The 15,980-nt window shown below is 35.4% G+C and overlaps 2 protein-coding genes across 5 annotated transcripts in view; one reads left to right on the top strand and one right to left on the bottom strand.

Annotated features, from left to right (window-relative positions):
• Positions 1-15,980, bottom strand: part of Nup205 (nuclear pore complex protein Nup205) — a 287,241-nt gene that overhangs the window by 218,116 nt on the left and 53,145 nt on the right. The gene's annotated exons all lie outside the window — the stretch shown is intronic.
• Positions 353-15,497, top strand: LOC149374442 (uncharacterized). The gene is made up of 2 exons (XM_089593989.1): positions 353-1,282; positions 15,328-15,497. Exons 1-2 carry the CDS (start codon positions 391-393, stop codon positions 15,495-15,497), a joined length of 1,062 nt encoding a protein of 353 aa, XP_089450115.1. The 5' UTR covers positions 353-390.

Raw genomic sequence — 15,980 nt, 5'->3', positions numbered from 1 at the left:
CCAGGATCCAAACAAAAAAAATTATTGACTACTCTGTACGACAAAAAACGGTATGTAATACACTATCGGGCACTCAAGCAAGCTGTAAGTCATGGTCTCCATATAACAAAAATCTATAGAGCCATACAGTTTCATCAAAGTTCCTGGTTAAAAACATACATTGACTTAAACAGTCAAAAACGTCAAAATGCAAAAAATGACTTTGAGAAGATGTTGTACAAATTATTTAATAATGCAGTATATGGAAAAACAATGGAAAATGAGCGCAAGCGAATTGATGTTAAGCTTATCAACAAGTGGGCAGGAAGATTTGGGGCAGAAGCATATATTTCACGTCCCAATTTTCATAGTTGTGACATATTTGACGAGCAGCTTGTTGCTATACAATTAATGCGCACTGATATTTTTATTAAAAAACCAATATACATAGGATTAAGTGTCTTGGACCTGTCCAAAACACTTGTGTATCAATTTCATTATGATTTTATGAGAAATAAAATCGGGGATCAGTGCAAACTGTTGTATACCGACACTGATAGTCTTATATATGAAATAACGAATAAAAATATCTATAATATGATGCGTGAGAATATCAGAGAATTTGACACGTGGGACTATCCTATCAACAATGACTTTAATATGCCTTGTGAAAACAAAAAAATTGTTGGTCTTATGAAAGATGAATGCAATGGTAATATTATGTTGGAATTTGTAGGATTGCGAAGTAAAATGTATAGCGTAAAAATTCAAAATCAAAAACTATTAAAAAAAGCTAAAGGTGTAAAAAGCTCCATTGTAGGAGCTACGATAACCTTTGAAGATTACATCAAGTGTCTGACTGAAAATACTAGCATCACTCGAGAGCAGAAAATTATTAGATCGCGTCATCATCAACTATACACTGAAAAAGAAACGAAAATTGCTTTAAGTGCACACGACGACAAACGATTTTTGCAACCTGGTTGTACCGATACTCTACCATGGGGTCATTATATCATAGTGGGAGATGAATCATCCAATAAGAGGGAAGGATCGATAGAAGGGGTAGCCAATCAGGTAGGAGAAGCTGCAAGGACTGTTCCTGTATTGGATCTCTCAAAAATAGACAGAACACTAGCAGATGAGCCTACAGTGGGGGGATCGGTACCATATAAGGAGTCGTCTCGACCAGGCAAGCTCATTCTACACCCCAGCAGAGGTCCAAGTAAGGTTGAACTCAATCAACAGAAGCTGACATCACCTTTAAGTGAACCACCTCGTAAAAAACCTAAATACAGTCAAGGTAACATTTTTTTTTCATTTTTTTATTTTTTTTTTCTTATAGTAAATATTTGTGCATATTCACACAGCATATGTAATGTTTGAATAATTTATGCTAACTTTCATGTTTTTTTTGTTTGTTAAAGATGGATCTTGCAACACTCAACAAAATCGCTGACAGTGATTTTCTCCCAACGAAAAAACTTTCCGAATTGATTCCTGACCAAAACTACATGGTGTCAAAACTAAGAAAAGCTTATACTAAATTCGGACCCAAGATAGTTGCAGAACTTGACGATGAATTTCAAATTTTTCTGAAGACTAGTATAAGTGCAGCTTTGTTTAAAAACGAAGAATTCTATAATGAATTATTGGATGCTGTAAATAAATTTAAATTATTTATTGTATACAATGGAAAACACATTATATTTTCTTATGTGTGATGTAAAAAAGTGAAAAATAAATTACAATTTTCTCTAAAATTTAAGTATTTATTTAAAACATTCTTCCTATGTAACATTTTCATTATTACTTGATACATATTACAATCTTATAATTTTTTAACTTAAAGTGATTCAAATATCTTAGTTATTTATTCGTCCAACTATTGTGAGTACTGTCAAAACCCAACCATTTAACAAAAACTCGATTGCCACGCCTTTGAAGGATCTTCTCTATGAGGTATACATCAGGATGTTTTGTTTTCTGCAGTTCTTGCTCGTAGAAACCTCCAGAAATAGGTTGATCTTGATAATCTTTCAGATGATATGTCGTTGGATTTGTTGCTGCTACTCGCATGATTGTAAATATTTCTGTCGACCAATTTGGTGTATAACCTTTTTCGAATGCTTGTTTTGTCTTGCTCACACGTACTTTATCACCAATTTTAAATTTTGGCTTACTGCTATTTTCACATTTTTTTTAAAATTTTTTCAAGACTTGAACTTCATTTTCAGCAGTAACGTCTTTCGGTTTCACACCAATTGTTCGATGCTTCCTATTGTTATATATATTATTATAATTTAACTAACGTTTGTATTAAATTCAACCACTTATAATTGCCTTGCAAACTAAATTTTTTCCACATCAAATCTTTTAAAGTACGATTGAATCGCTCGCATATTGAAGCTTTAAGATTGCTGTAAGTTGAGTATAAATTTATTTTGTATTTTTGCATGAGATTTTGGAAGTTTGCATTATAGAATTCTTTGCCGCGATCAGTTTGCATGTTTACTGGTACCCGTCCTTTTTTTAATATCGAATGCATTGCAGCAGTTACTTCTTCACCAGTTTTTTTCTTGATGGGTACAGCCCATGCGTACTTGGAGAAAATATCTATTACAGTGAGCATATACCGATATCCTTTGTTTTCGGAAGCGTAAGCCTGCATCTCTACAAGGTCTGCTTGCCAAGTCTCATCTAAACCACGTATGTTGAATTTTCGGCGAGGATAATTACGCCTTGCTGCCTTATGTAGTTCCATAACGATTTGCTCCATGTATTAATTGTCTAGGTTTAAGTTTTCTGAATCAGCTTGAATAAATGGGAATTTTTTTTGCAAGTTGAATACAAAAATTCGAAAGCTATCTATTTCTTTTTCAAGCTTTTTAATTACTTTAATCAAGTAAGCATAATTTACTGCATCTTGAGGCTGTTTCGGTGTTCCAACATTGCACAGTCTTTTGTTATTTAAGTCATACTGCCCATCTGTTGTAAGTTTATATCCAATACCAGGAGGACCTCGGCTACCGCCTTCGGTTTTACCTAGTTTTCGACCGAATACATCAACACTCATTTTGATACTAAAGCAAAAATTGTGCACATCAATATATATATCCTCCTTCACGAAGCTCTTCGATGATAGATAAAATTTCATTGTCAAGACTTGTATTTCCTGCCGACTTTTCAGCTATTAATAAGCGTAAGCGATCTACTAACTCATTAGGATCATCCCAGTGTGTATAATCTACTTGTTGCATTATTCGAGCAGTTTTATAATGAGGTAGCAGCGATCCACCTTTTTTACGAACCGTGAGATCGAACATTGGAGCAATCATTTTAATAAACTTATTACTATTATGGGTTCGTATAGCTCCGTTTTTTTTAAACCCTTTTCTGTGAACATTTGATATTTTTAATAATATGTAGTATTTTTCAAAATCCTCCTGTGTCAACAGAGATTCATTAGGATGCTTTTTGATGAGTAGCTCCATTAATCCCGGAGTCATTGGATACTTTAAATCATATATTTTGATATGATTATTTTCAAATTCTGTTCGCGAATCGCCAAGATTGTACAACTCATTTTCTTTCCGCACTCCATACTTTAAATCTAATAAATCTTTCTGATTTTCATCAAGTATTTGTAAATAAAAATTATTTAATAAATTCTTACTAATTTGCGCTGAATCAACTGATTGATTCTGAATAGTATTATTTAAATCAGTATCATCATCACTTTCACTAATGGCAGACTCGAATGTTATATCACTGTCACTAAACTTTTCTCTGTCTTTTGGATGCTTTTCTTTATCAACTTTATTATTTTCTTCATCGTTTTTATTATAAAAATAATTATGAGTAACAGAATTATTACTATTATTTTTTCGTTTTTTTGTTTCGGCAACAATTTTCATTAGAGGGTCTGTAATTGGTTTAAAAGTTTCACTAAGCACTTTTTCAGCTTCATTTTTCCCAAACTTCAATAGTCTATACTTTTTTCTAACAGCCTGACGTGCCTTCACTAACTGATGTAGAACATCTTTCTCTTGTTCGTACATAATGATAATGATGCTGACGATGATGATGATGCTTTAATGTCTTGCGACTGACTGTAATGATTGCACTAGGTATGTCCTAAATGTACAGCAAAATTATCAAAACCTTTTCTGTAGCGACCATTATTCATTTGTTTATCTTTATTTATAACAACAAATCCATGTTTATCATCATTCCAGCAATTAGAGCATAAATTTTTAAATTGAATGTATGGCATGTCAGAGTTTACATGATCATTATACACATGCTTCAAATTAACATCATCTTGACGGAATAAAACTAAAAAATTAACGTTATCCCTTACAAGATGCTTTGGGACTTGAGCATATGACTGACAAAGATAGAAGCAGTCAACATTTTTGTGTCTACCCATACAGAAAAAGGCCTTTACATTGTCTTGTTTTTCACAAGCTATATCATCAAAAATCATTATAGAATTTGGTAAAGCATCATTGGGTGAAACTACAGTCTCATGTTCGCTGAAAGGTAAGTATTTCACACCCTCTATGGGCTCCAATAAATCTTTTAAAAACTTGTATTTTGGCTGATGCAGCGATTTAGAATACACATACACATTCTCAAACTTAACACCATTGGGATGCACGATTAAAGCCAATAAGCTATTAGTTTTACCACAATTAGATGGACCGCAAAATACTGCGCGAATACTATCGGGGAGTAGTTCACCATGTCGATTTGAACGCTTTTCTTGTTTTACAATAGCGTCAAAATTCGGAACTTGTAATTTTATGGATTGTTCTTTGAATTCCATGTCTACTCGGTATGAAGGATGAGTGACAACTAATCTTTTAATTGATTAGTATATCGCTTTTATATTTTGAGCTCTTTATTGTAACGAATTCGTCTACTATAAATACATTATTTGTTTTCTCGAACGCTTAGTCATAATTCAACCTCTGAAGACTAATCATCATCATGTACCATCATGATCATACATCGTAAGAGAGGACGAGGTCTTGTAAATAAAATCATAAATTCTTTACCAGTAGAGCTTCATTTGCCTGGATATCAGTATTGTGGGCCTGGTACTAAGCTTGCTAAGCGTCTTGCTAGAGGAGATCCAGGAGTTAATCCGCTGGACGCAGCGTGTAAAGAGCATGATATAGCATACTCAAAAAATCGACAAGATTTAAAAGCCAGACGCGAAGCAGATAAAATTTTAGCTGATAAGGCTTGGCAAAGAGTTAAAGCTTCAGATTCAAGTATTGGTGAAAAAGCAGCAGCTACCTTTGTGACTGGCGCTATGAAGCTTAAAAGTAAATTTGGTATGGGGCTAAAGAAGGAGAAGAAGAAGAAGAAACATTGTATTAACAAAAGGAAAAGAAAAAAGAGTAGCTTAAAAAAACAAGGTAGTGCTTTAAGTGCAATTATTAAAGCTGCTTCACAAGACATGAATACCAATAGCAAAAAAGCTCAAGATGTTATTAGTAGTGCTTTGAAAGGTGCTCGTACTGCTGTTAAAAAATCTGGTGGTAAAAAGCATGTTAAAATTCCCCGCATCTTACGCCTTCCTACTCAAATTGGTGGAGCTCTACCTCTGATACCCTTGTTTGCTGGTTTGAGTGCAACAGGTGCTATAGCCAATGGAATAGCAGGAATTATTAAAAGCATCAATGCTACTAAGTCAGCCAAAAAGAAGCTAGCTGAGAGTCAGAGACATAATCAAACCATGGAAGCTATTGCCCTCGGGAAAGGTCTTTATCTCAGACCTCATAAAACTGGATTAGGAGTCTATTTAAAGCCTTACGTTGGAAAAGGTTTAAAGAAAAAAAAAAAAACAAAAAAAAAAATCAAAAAAAGTTCAAAGCAGTAAAATTACCTGATCGAGCTCTGACCAACATAGATTTGATGAAATATTCTAAAATCTTAAAAATCCCACGTTTTCGTGGAGTATTCATGAGAAACAACTTACGTGCTGATGGCCCGCGGTTTTCTGAAACAGCTATAGTAAATCTTGATGATAAGAATGGACCTGGAACTCACTGGGTAGCTTATCGAAAATGTGGTAATAATGTTGTATATTTTGACAGTTTTGGAGATCTTCAGCCACCTATCGACTTAATGTTATATCTAAAAGTTAATAATGTGAAATATAATCATAAGCGTTATCAAAAATTTAACTCTTACAACTGCGGTCATTTGTGCTTAAAGTTTCTTTCAAAACAAATATAACTTTCTTACATCAAGAGAAACCTCTTAGTTGTACTTTGACAATGATGGAAGAAACATTAACATTAAGCCTTTCTGGTACTTCTTCTGTTTTAGAAGCACAATATTTTCCACCTATTGAATTATCGCCAAAACACAGCTACGTTCTTGGCTTAGTAGAACTTTTGTCATTCAACTCAATTCCAAATATTGATGAAAATTGTAATAAATTTTACGTTGACAATCAAGTTATTGTATTACCAATCGGTAGTTATGAGATCGAAGATATTAAGTCATTTTTAATTGAAGTATTACAACCTCGCAACATAACTCTTGATATTACGCCAAACAATAATACGCTTCGAAGTGTTATCAAGTGCAGCCATACCATTGACTTTAGACCTAAAGATTCTATAGGTCGTCTATTAGGTTTCACTCAGCGAGTTCTTAACAATAACACCACTCATATTTCAGACTTACCTGTAGCTATTCTAAAGATAAACGCATTAAGAGTTGAATGTAACATTACGAGAGGAGCTTACATAAATAGCAACAAAGTGCACACGATTCATGAATTTTTTCCAGCAGTACCACCAGGATATAAAATTATTGAAGTTCCTTCACAAATAATTTATTTACCGATTATTGGACGTATTATTGATCATATTCAAGTACGTATAGTAGATCAGGACGGTAATTTAGTTAATTTTCGTGGTGAAGTCATAACTATAAGATTGCATATAAAACCCTCTTCATAATGGGTATCATTTATAATCAAACAAATCATATAGGTAGCTCAATATGCACTCCAGCACTCAGTCAACGACGAGCTCTCAAACCGTTGAGACGTCAGAAAAAACAGTCCATAAAAGCATCGAGACATCTAAGAAGACAGCCAACACGTCGAAAACTAACTCATCAAAACATACAGTTTATAAAAAGTCTCGGTCTAAAAATAAAAAGCCCTGGTGGAAACTAAATTGGATACTTTTTTGTTGTATACAAAATGGACGAGATTCTAAGTATTCAGTCTCCAGTCGCATTTGACGAATCAATTGCGCACTATGAGATTCATGCTCATCAGCCGTATGCATCTTCAACATATGGTAACAGCGATGAAATTCGAATTTCAATTCAACATCAAGATTTGTGTCTTCTACCATCCAGAAGTTCTTTACATGTTTATGGAAGATTGGTCAAAGCAGATGGAAATACAGCAGTAACAAATACTGCTTTGATAAACAACGCAATCTGCCACTTATTTGAAGAAATAAGATATGAGATAAATGCCATAGAGGTCGACAAGTGCAAAAATGTTGGATTAACAACCCTTATGAAAAATTGGTTATCACTTCGTCCTGATCAAAAATTTATGATAAATGCTGGTTGGCTTGGTGTTGGAGAAGAAGCTGATGATCTTACAAATGATAACGGCTACTTTGATATCATGCTTCCACTGAATATGATTTTGGGTTTTGCTGAAGACTATCGTAAAATAGTTGTTCATGTAAAACATGAGCTTATACTTACAAGAGCAAGAAACGATATAAATGCCGTGTTGCAAACTCCAGTTAATGCTAATGCTGCTGATCCCACAGCCGTAGAAACTTGGGAAGACTTTAAAATAGTAATATTGAAGCTCGAGTGGCTTATGCCATATGTGGTAATGTCAGATTCTCATAAAATTCGTTTATTAAATTATCTGCAAAAAGACAAGTTTATACCTATGAGTTTTCGAACTTGGGAATTATATGAGTATCCCCTGTTACCTAGCACATCCAAACATATATGGACAGTTAAAACATCAAATCAGTTGGAAAAACCACGTTACGTTATTTTAGCCTTTCAAACTAACCGTAAAAATCAGAAAAATGTAAGCGCCAGTATGTTTGATCACTGCAACATAAGAAATGTGAAACTCTACTTAAATTCACAATATTATCCTTATGGTGATCTGAATCTTGATATAACGCGTAACCAGTATGCATTGCTATATCATATGTATGCTAATTTTCAAAATTCATACTATGGCAAAGATTGTACACCTTCACTGGGCAAACAGCACTTTCTCAATCGAATACCTTTAATCGTCCTCGATTGTTCAAAACAAAACGAGTCATTGAAAAATGCTCCAGTAGATGTGAGGCTAGAATTTGAGTCGCATACAAATTTTCCTGCCAATACGTCAGCTTATTGCTTAATTTTGCACGACCGTATAGTTCAATACAGTCCAATGAGTGGGGATGTCAAGAAACTTGTGTAGATATAAAGTTGATTCAAGGCTTTGCTAGCATCAGTTTATTTTCAACCACAATGAATAAAGGTCGGAGCAACAGCTGGAGTAAAGAAGAAGCAGAAAACAAACGACGACAAGAAGAGTGGGAAAAATTTATGAGAAGAAACGAGAAGAAAGACATAAGAGTTGATGAAACAAAATCTGCGGAAAAATCGAAAGATAAAGACTGTAAAATTGTCTGAAAATTAATATGTTTAATAAGCTTTAGTTTAATCAATATGTCACATAAACCGTGTACGAGTAATTTTACAACTAATGTTAAGTATCAAAAAATCCCAACTAAGGATGATGATGATAGAAATAAGAAATCTGGGCTGAAAAACTTCATCGATAAATATTCAACCAACAAAGGATCTTGTCCTAAAAATCAAGGTTACGAAAAAATAAAAAAGCAATAAAATTAAATACTATAATTGCGAAAGATGGAGTATTTTGTGGACGTGCAAGGTTTCAAGAAACCGGGTAATGATTATGTGCTCAAAGAATTGGCTATCCTCCCGCTCAATACTAACGATGCAGAAGCCCAAGTATTTCTTTTTAAAGCACCCTTCAGCTGGCGAAAATTACCTCAAAAGTATAAACATGAAAATTTATACCTTGAACTTTGCTATCATGGACTAACCTGGAACTCGGGAAAAATTGAGTATACAGAGATAGGAAATATTTTACGGGAGAATCTTGAAAATGCTAAAAAGATACATGTCATTGGAGATTTAAAAAAAAAGTGGCTTGAAAGATTTGGCTTTAAGGTCACTGATATGACAGACTATCCACTATTCGAACTCCCAAGATTGGTTACTACTTGCGTACATCACAACGGAGCCTACAAATCCATGTGTGCTCTTCATAATGTGAAGCGAATGAAAAAATTTTACTTTAATATGGAATGGGTTGATGATGATGATGACGATGATAATAATAATATAGAGCTATAAGAATGCATTGTATTTTAAGAACAACATGTTTAACAAAATCGTTTTGTAAATCATGTACATTTTTCATTTAATATAAACTGATTTTAAAAATAAAACAAAAAATGTTTAACAATTATTTCCCTACCACTCCACATCCTACATTATCATGCAACGCGCTCGCTTACACAAAAAAAAAGTTTTGTATCCATATAACTACCACGTGCACAAGCTGCACACGGTTTCGCACATTTAAACAGCGCGCGCAAATCAACGCTGCAGACGACTTACGCACATTGCATCGCGCGCAAACTCAAACTGCGTTGCACGTCACCAGCTGGCGCACGCGGCGCTGCAGGCGCTAATGCACATTGCGCATAAACTCAAACAGCGCGCGCAAACTCAAGCAGCACTGCAGCTGGCGCACGCAACCTCAAGCAGCGCACGCACAAGGAATGCGAGGAAGCCACAGCTCCTGCTCGCCCATTGGCTGCAGCAGGGACCACTCCACCCGAAAAGAGGGGCCCCTCGCCGCGGAGAGGGAGTGGGCCGAAATCGCCTGGCGACTCGAGCCCACCTGGGCTGGAATCGCCATAGCTTATCTACTCTTACCCAACGCACTAATGAGAAAAAAGACGAGTAAAAAGGCATCAATTTAAACAGTGCTCAGAAAAATATCAATTCGGTCCAATTCTTTAAAAGGTATTTTTATAGGCATAAAAGACTGAAATCCTGTTTTTTTAGCCAACAATATTCTAGTCAATTATGTACAGTATGTATAGGACCAAAACATTTTTTTTAAGAGAATTTGACGCTCTACGAACAAATTCGTTACAAGATTTTTAATAATAAGGACTGTATGGTGAAAGCTTAGCTCATATAGCGCCAGGGCCACTCAGACCTAATTTATGTATGCATTTGTATATCCGTGAGACAGTCAAGACTGTGTATGTATATGAGCATGTATGTATAACTGTAATGGACTTGTCTTTATTGTTTTTTCAATAAAAAAATCGATGGCACTGAATCTGGACACAGACAAGTAAACTGGAACGCATAACCTACAATCTATTTTACAAGCACTATAATTTATAAACAACCGATACCAACAAATAAGTAATTAAAAATAATACGGGTACCACCTTGTATGCTATTTGCTAACAGACACGCCGACTTAGAGTGGTCAGCACAGAGGCCATTTTTGTACTTGGCTGAAATAATTAATTTCTGATGGCTGCGAGCCACTTTTCTTTCAGTACTTTATTTTTTTGAAATTTAAATTTCCTTTTATTGTCCACACCTTATTACAGAAAATTATACATATTCTCACACCGTAAGGAGTATACGTATATTTATTTTATTCGTTTACCATGTACAAATATAAGCATGTATATATAGACATTATATTCTATGTATGTAGTACGTGCACACAGAGTCACGCGGTGATTCACAGATATACGAATATATACATAAATCAGGATCGAGTACCCCTAGCACCTCCTAAGCAAAGCTTTTGTTATACATTCCTCATTCTATTTTTTTAAAAGATATTTCAGATCAAAGTTTTACCTCAAGTGGCATGCGATGACTTTTACAATTATTACATTTTTTCACGTAATAATGGCTCAAAAACATAATTCGTGGAATGAAAACTGAACATTTTGGTCACTGCAGTTTTATGAGCCATTTAGAAGTTATGAATTTCTACATTACAAAATTTTTTTTCCCGTGTTATTTAAATGCCGATGCACGAGCATTAAACATGAAGCTTTACCGGCGTTTTGACATTACCTTAAAAGATACATCTCCTTAAAAGTTTACATGTGGAAATTTCGGAAGAAAAATAAGTCAATTTTTTCTAACCAGTCAAATATACACATACATGTAAGTAGGTAAGCTGAGAGGGTTCTGGCTCACCTCCTCTTTTTCCCTAGACGGATTGGTGCATGAGATGTTGTTTCCTACTGCGGTAGCTAGAGCCAGCTTTCCAGCAGCCAGGTTTATCCTGGATAACCAGAGCAATGCATGATCATGCTAAAAATCGTGCCTGCACACGCAACCCTTGGAGCAGCTCATCGTGTTCAGATATAGGAATTTTACCTGAAGTAGCTGAGCAAAGAGCTTAAAGAGGATGGGGATAAAAAATCAACACTAATAAATATATTTTGTGATCATTTTATTGACGCACATAAAAAAATGTCACTTCTTTTACATGGCGGTAAACAAAGTTGGTTGACTATAATCGCCAACTTCATTTAATTTTACAAAAATCGGTTCTCCCAACAAATTTTCCCTAATCTGCACTGAGTCTGGCTGCTGCTGATACCAGTGCTGGGAAAAAAAAAAAAAAAAATGACATTTATTTTTAAAAAATAAGCAGGAGAGCCATAGCTTCTATTTTATGAAATAGAAGATTCTCAATCAACCACTGTAGTAGTTGCTCCAGTTGCTGGCTTTTGATACGACTGCTGTTGACACTACTAGTGTGAAAGAAAAAAGTTTTGAAATGGTTTATTAGGTAAGGCTACATTGATATGGAGTAATAAAAAATATCAGAGAAAGTCTTATGTATAGTGGTGGAAAAAAAAAAAAAAAAACTATCAAGCATTACTACTACTTAACATCTACATTTGACCACACCACACATTAAATTTATTACTCACTGAGGTAAATTTCATGATAGCAGATGTGTCATGCAATAAGATTGTATTATTTTAATGTATTTAAGCAACTTACCAATTCAGAAGATGCATCTTCTTCTGTCTATCACCCTATATTTTGAAACTTTACAGCACCCCAAAATAGTGTATGTCTTTTTTGAAAATAATACAAAATAACGTGCAATGGATTTGCATTACATTTAGCTTTAAAGTAGGTATTATATGGTTTCCATGTATTCGTGTCAGTAATGAGTCCTGTTTACAACACATTGACTTAGCTCTTATGGCTCCATCTGTTGAATCTCACTCGACTGAAAGGAAGACTCCTTTCAAGTCTCGAGTAAAAAAATGTTAGTTTTTAATGTGCTAAGATCTCTCTTCAAAGGACAGCTCACACAAACATTTTTAAGAGATCGCTCCAAATTTTTTGAGATTAAAAAATAGCCAAAAACCGAATTTTTTTTTATTCAAATTTTTTCCTCGTTACGGTATAATTTTATAGACCAAAAAATTATAAGCTCCTGAAAATTTGAGGATCGAAATTTGAATTTTAAAAAATAGCTCGTAATTTTTTAAAAATTAGTAGTATATTACTTTAGATTTTTTTGAGCAACCTTTTAATATTTGTACTAGTAAATTACAAAAAAAAATTACAAGCGACCTTTTAAAATTATTGTTTGAGCTGTTCTTTGAAGGGAATTCTTAGCACATCAAAAACTAACATTTTTTTTTTCACTCAAGACTTTAAACAAAAATAGTCAGTTTTTTGCGCCAAGCTAGTGTTCATGCTGTATTATGCGCTTGCGTATTTAAAGAGAGGAGTCTTTCTTTCAGTCAATTGAAATTCAACAGATAGAGCCATTAGAGTTAAGTCAATGTGCTGTAAAAACAAAAATGATCAGTTAGCGTGGCTCAATCGCAAACGTATGGGTATGAACTATAGTGTACCCGCCTGCTATTATCAACAAAAGAGCAAGTGATGGATCTTTTTTACACAAGGAAAGCTCTGCCCAAGCATATTAGCTTAGATACACACACTTATTGATGTGTGGTGCTTAAATTTTACACACTTATTAAATTTTCTTTGCGTCTACATAAGCTTAACAACTATAAAGGCATAAGCTAATGTTCTTGCTGTACAAAATTATAACTTGTCTAAAGACGGTATTTTTGACTTTTTTCTAGTTAGTTTACTATTACATGCATTACAAGAACCTCCCTTTACTGATACCAATACTTATTATCAATCTTGTCACGACTAGAACTCTGCTCAAATGGAACATTTAACGTGTCTAGTTTTAATAAATGGACTGCAGGTAAGTAATGGTATAAAGTATGACGGTAAACTACATGAAAAACAGAAACGTACTGCTCACAAATGTGTAGCGTCTTTAGTCTTGGCCCCATCGCTGACTTTTTTCCGAATAGTCATGTTAAACGTACAACTTAGAAGTTTAGCATTGATGATATCAAAGGCCAGTAGGTAAGAAGGGCGGATTCTAACCCAGGGCCAGTCTCCACCCAGGAGCTGGAACAGTCTTAAGTTAGACCCCTAGCACAATTTAGGGCCAGTCTCTGTCCGAGAGCTAGAACAGTCTTGGGTTAGTCCCCTAGCACAGTTTAGAGCCAGTTCCCGCCCAGGAGCTGAAACAGTGCCTGCTTTGAGCCTTAATCTACGGGGAGCTACATGGCCCGCCTATTCAAGTGTTCATTATCTGATGCTATTAAATTTAGTGTCACGAGAACAAATTCTCAGAAAGTAATAAACATATATGTATTAATTTTTATGTAAGGTGACTTATGAGGACTACGTGCTTTTAGAATGTATACTAATAACATTGAAAAGTTATGAGAGAGTCCGCATAAGTATGATTTTTTCCTTATAACCTTTTTTTACATAATAATGTCCGCATAAGTCACCATTGATATATATTATGTGTATGATACATTTCATACTTCATATATTGACATTTTCTTCAGAGAGAGAAAGTTTTATTTTGCCGTAATTGACAGGGATGGGTTCGGGTGGGTTTGTAATCTCTTCGAACGATGCACCTCGTATAATTATGATCGAACTTCACTTAGGTAAGTTCGTTTGATCCATCAATTATAATTTGTAGCCTCGTTCTCGAGATTAAAAGTGTAGATTTTTAGAGATACGGCAAAAGAAAACGTTGAGTATCGGTGCATACATTTGTTTGACTCGTTGTTGATTTGAAACGGTTTATTTTCTTTGTTTTATGTGATACTAATTGGTACTAATGTTGTACACGTCTTTTTTCTTACACAATTGTCATACCTTTTATTTCTTATTTTAGAATAATAAATATAATCTCTACTGAGGATTTACAGTGTTAATTTTTTGTTTTACTTGTTTGATCACAGTAGTAAATTGATACTGTACTTAGTTATTTTGGTTTATTATTACGCTTGAAGAGAAGCACCGATTATTCTGGCGTATTGGTCTGTTATAAAACCGAGCGAATGTCTGAGAATTTTTTGACCATCCCGCCGTCTTTTTTATCAGTTCTATACTTACTCCCCTTGCTAAGGCCGCTGAGGAGGCTGCGTGACGTACTGAATGTGCCGTAAAGATGATGTAGTAGTTAAGATGTTTTTAATCCATGAGCTTAGTGTTTGGCTGTTAATCGCCTTGTGTGGTTTTTTGAAACTTATGAAGAGCGTCGGCTCTGTGCCGCGAATCTTTTCTGTTTTGACCATGTAGCTGGTTACATGAGATGCCGTGCATAATTTAGGGTGGTTTGTAAACCTGGGTAGACTGTAAAGAGGTTTTTCTCTCCCTGGACGCGATGTTTTGATTAATTTGTCGATTTTTATTGTTAGGTCCCCTTCTGACTCTTGGATGTTCTCGATCTTAATCGCCGCAAGGGTCTGAACTCGATGCACTGTGCTTAAGGATAGGAGGGATCTAGGTCTGCGGCTTCGGGGAGCTTCTGGAGATATTCCAGTACCACATTTACGTCCCAAGTAATGTCATACTTGGGAGTGTGAGGTTTGAGCCTGAAGCAGCCCTTCATGAATCTTGAGACCATTTGGTCTGTGCCTAATCTGGTGTCTCTCAAGACTAGCGCTATGGCTGAGCGAACTGAATTTAGTGTGCTGTAAGAGGTGCCAGCTGCGAAGAGGGTGGACAAGAATTCTAGAAGAGAGTTCCGTGATGGTTTAAAGAAATCTAGCTTGGTCTCGCAGAAATTTTTCCATTTTTTGAGGTCTGTTGAGTACTGTTTAACAGTAGCTGGAGCGAGTGAGGCTAGCATAACGTCCAAGGCTTCTGGAGGGACTTGTGCTTTTATGAAGACCTCCCGCAGACGACTCCTGCCATCAAAGCCAGGTTCTTGGCCTGAGGATGTGTTTTTTCCCTACCAAGAGACAAGAGAAGATTATTGCTGGGCCCTAAGTTGATGTAGTCTCCTACTAGTAGGTCTAAAAATAGCGGGTACCCGGATTGAGTGGGCCAATTTGGTACCACTACTATGCCCACAGCTCCTTCGCGTTTGATTTTGTTTAGCATTTTTAGTACCAAGCTGAAGGGAGGGAAGGCACAGAATTTTAGTTTGGACCAGTCTAGCGTAAACGCGTCTGTGTAGGTGGCTTGCGGGTCCGGGCTTCATGTTACGTATTTTGGAATTTTTTTTTAAAGCTTGTTCGAGAAGATGTCTATCTCTGATTTCCCCAAGTGCGATTTTATTACCTCGTAGTATTAGTTGTTGAGCTCCCACTATGTGTCTGCGTTTTTTATGCACGACAGTTGGTCCGCGTCAGCATTTTCTTTGAAGGCTATGTATGAGGTTGTGAGAAAGATTTGTCTTTCTTGGGCCCAGTTCCAAATCATGTTTGCTAATGCATGATACGTTTTAAATCTGACTCCTCCCATGCGGTTTATAT

The sequence above is a fragment of the Copidosoma floridanum genome, unplaced genomic scaffold (assembly GCF_036245765.1).
Source record: "Copidosoma floridanum isolate Cflo_tuat_1 unplaced genomic scaffold, Cflo_Japanese_pri ptg000020l, whole genome shotgun sequence".
Taxonomy (NCBI): domain Eukaryota; kingdom Metazoa; phylum Arthropoda; class Insecta; order Hymenoptera; family Encyrtidae; genus Copidosoma; species Copidosoma floridanum.
The sequence above is the reverse complement of the archived record's forward strand: the minus strand, read 5'-3'. Positions and strand labels throughout refer to the sequence as shown.

Coding starts and splice junctions, on each gene's coding strand:
- LOC149374442 (XM_089593989.1), top strand. CDS start 391: ATGCGCACTGATATTTTTATTAAAAAACCAATATACATAGGATTAAGT. Junction 1,283..15,327: donor AAAACCTAAATACAGTCAAG/GTAACATTTTTT, acceptor ACTGTTTAACAG/TAGCTGGAGCGAGTGAGGCT.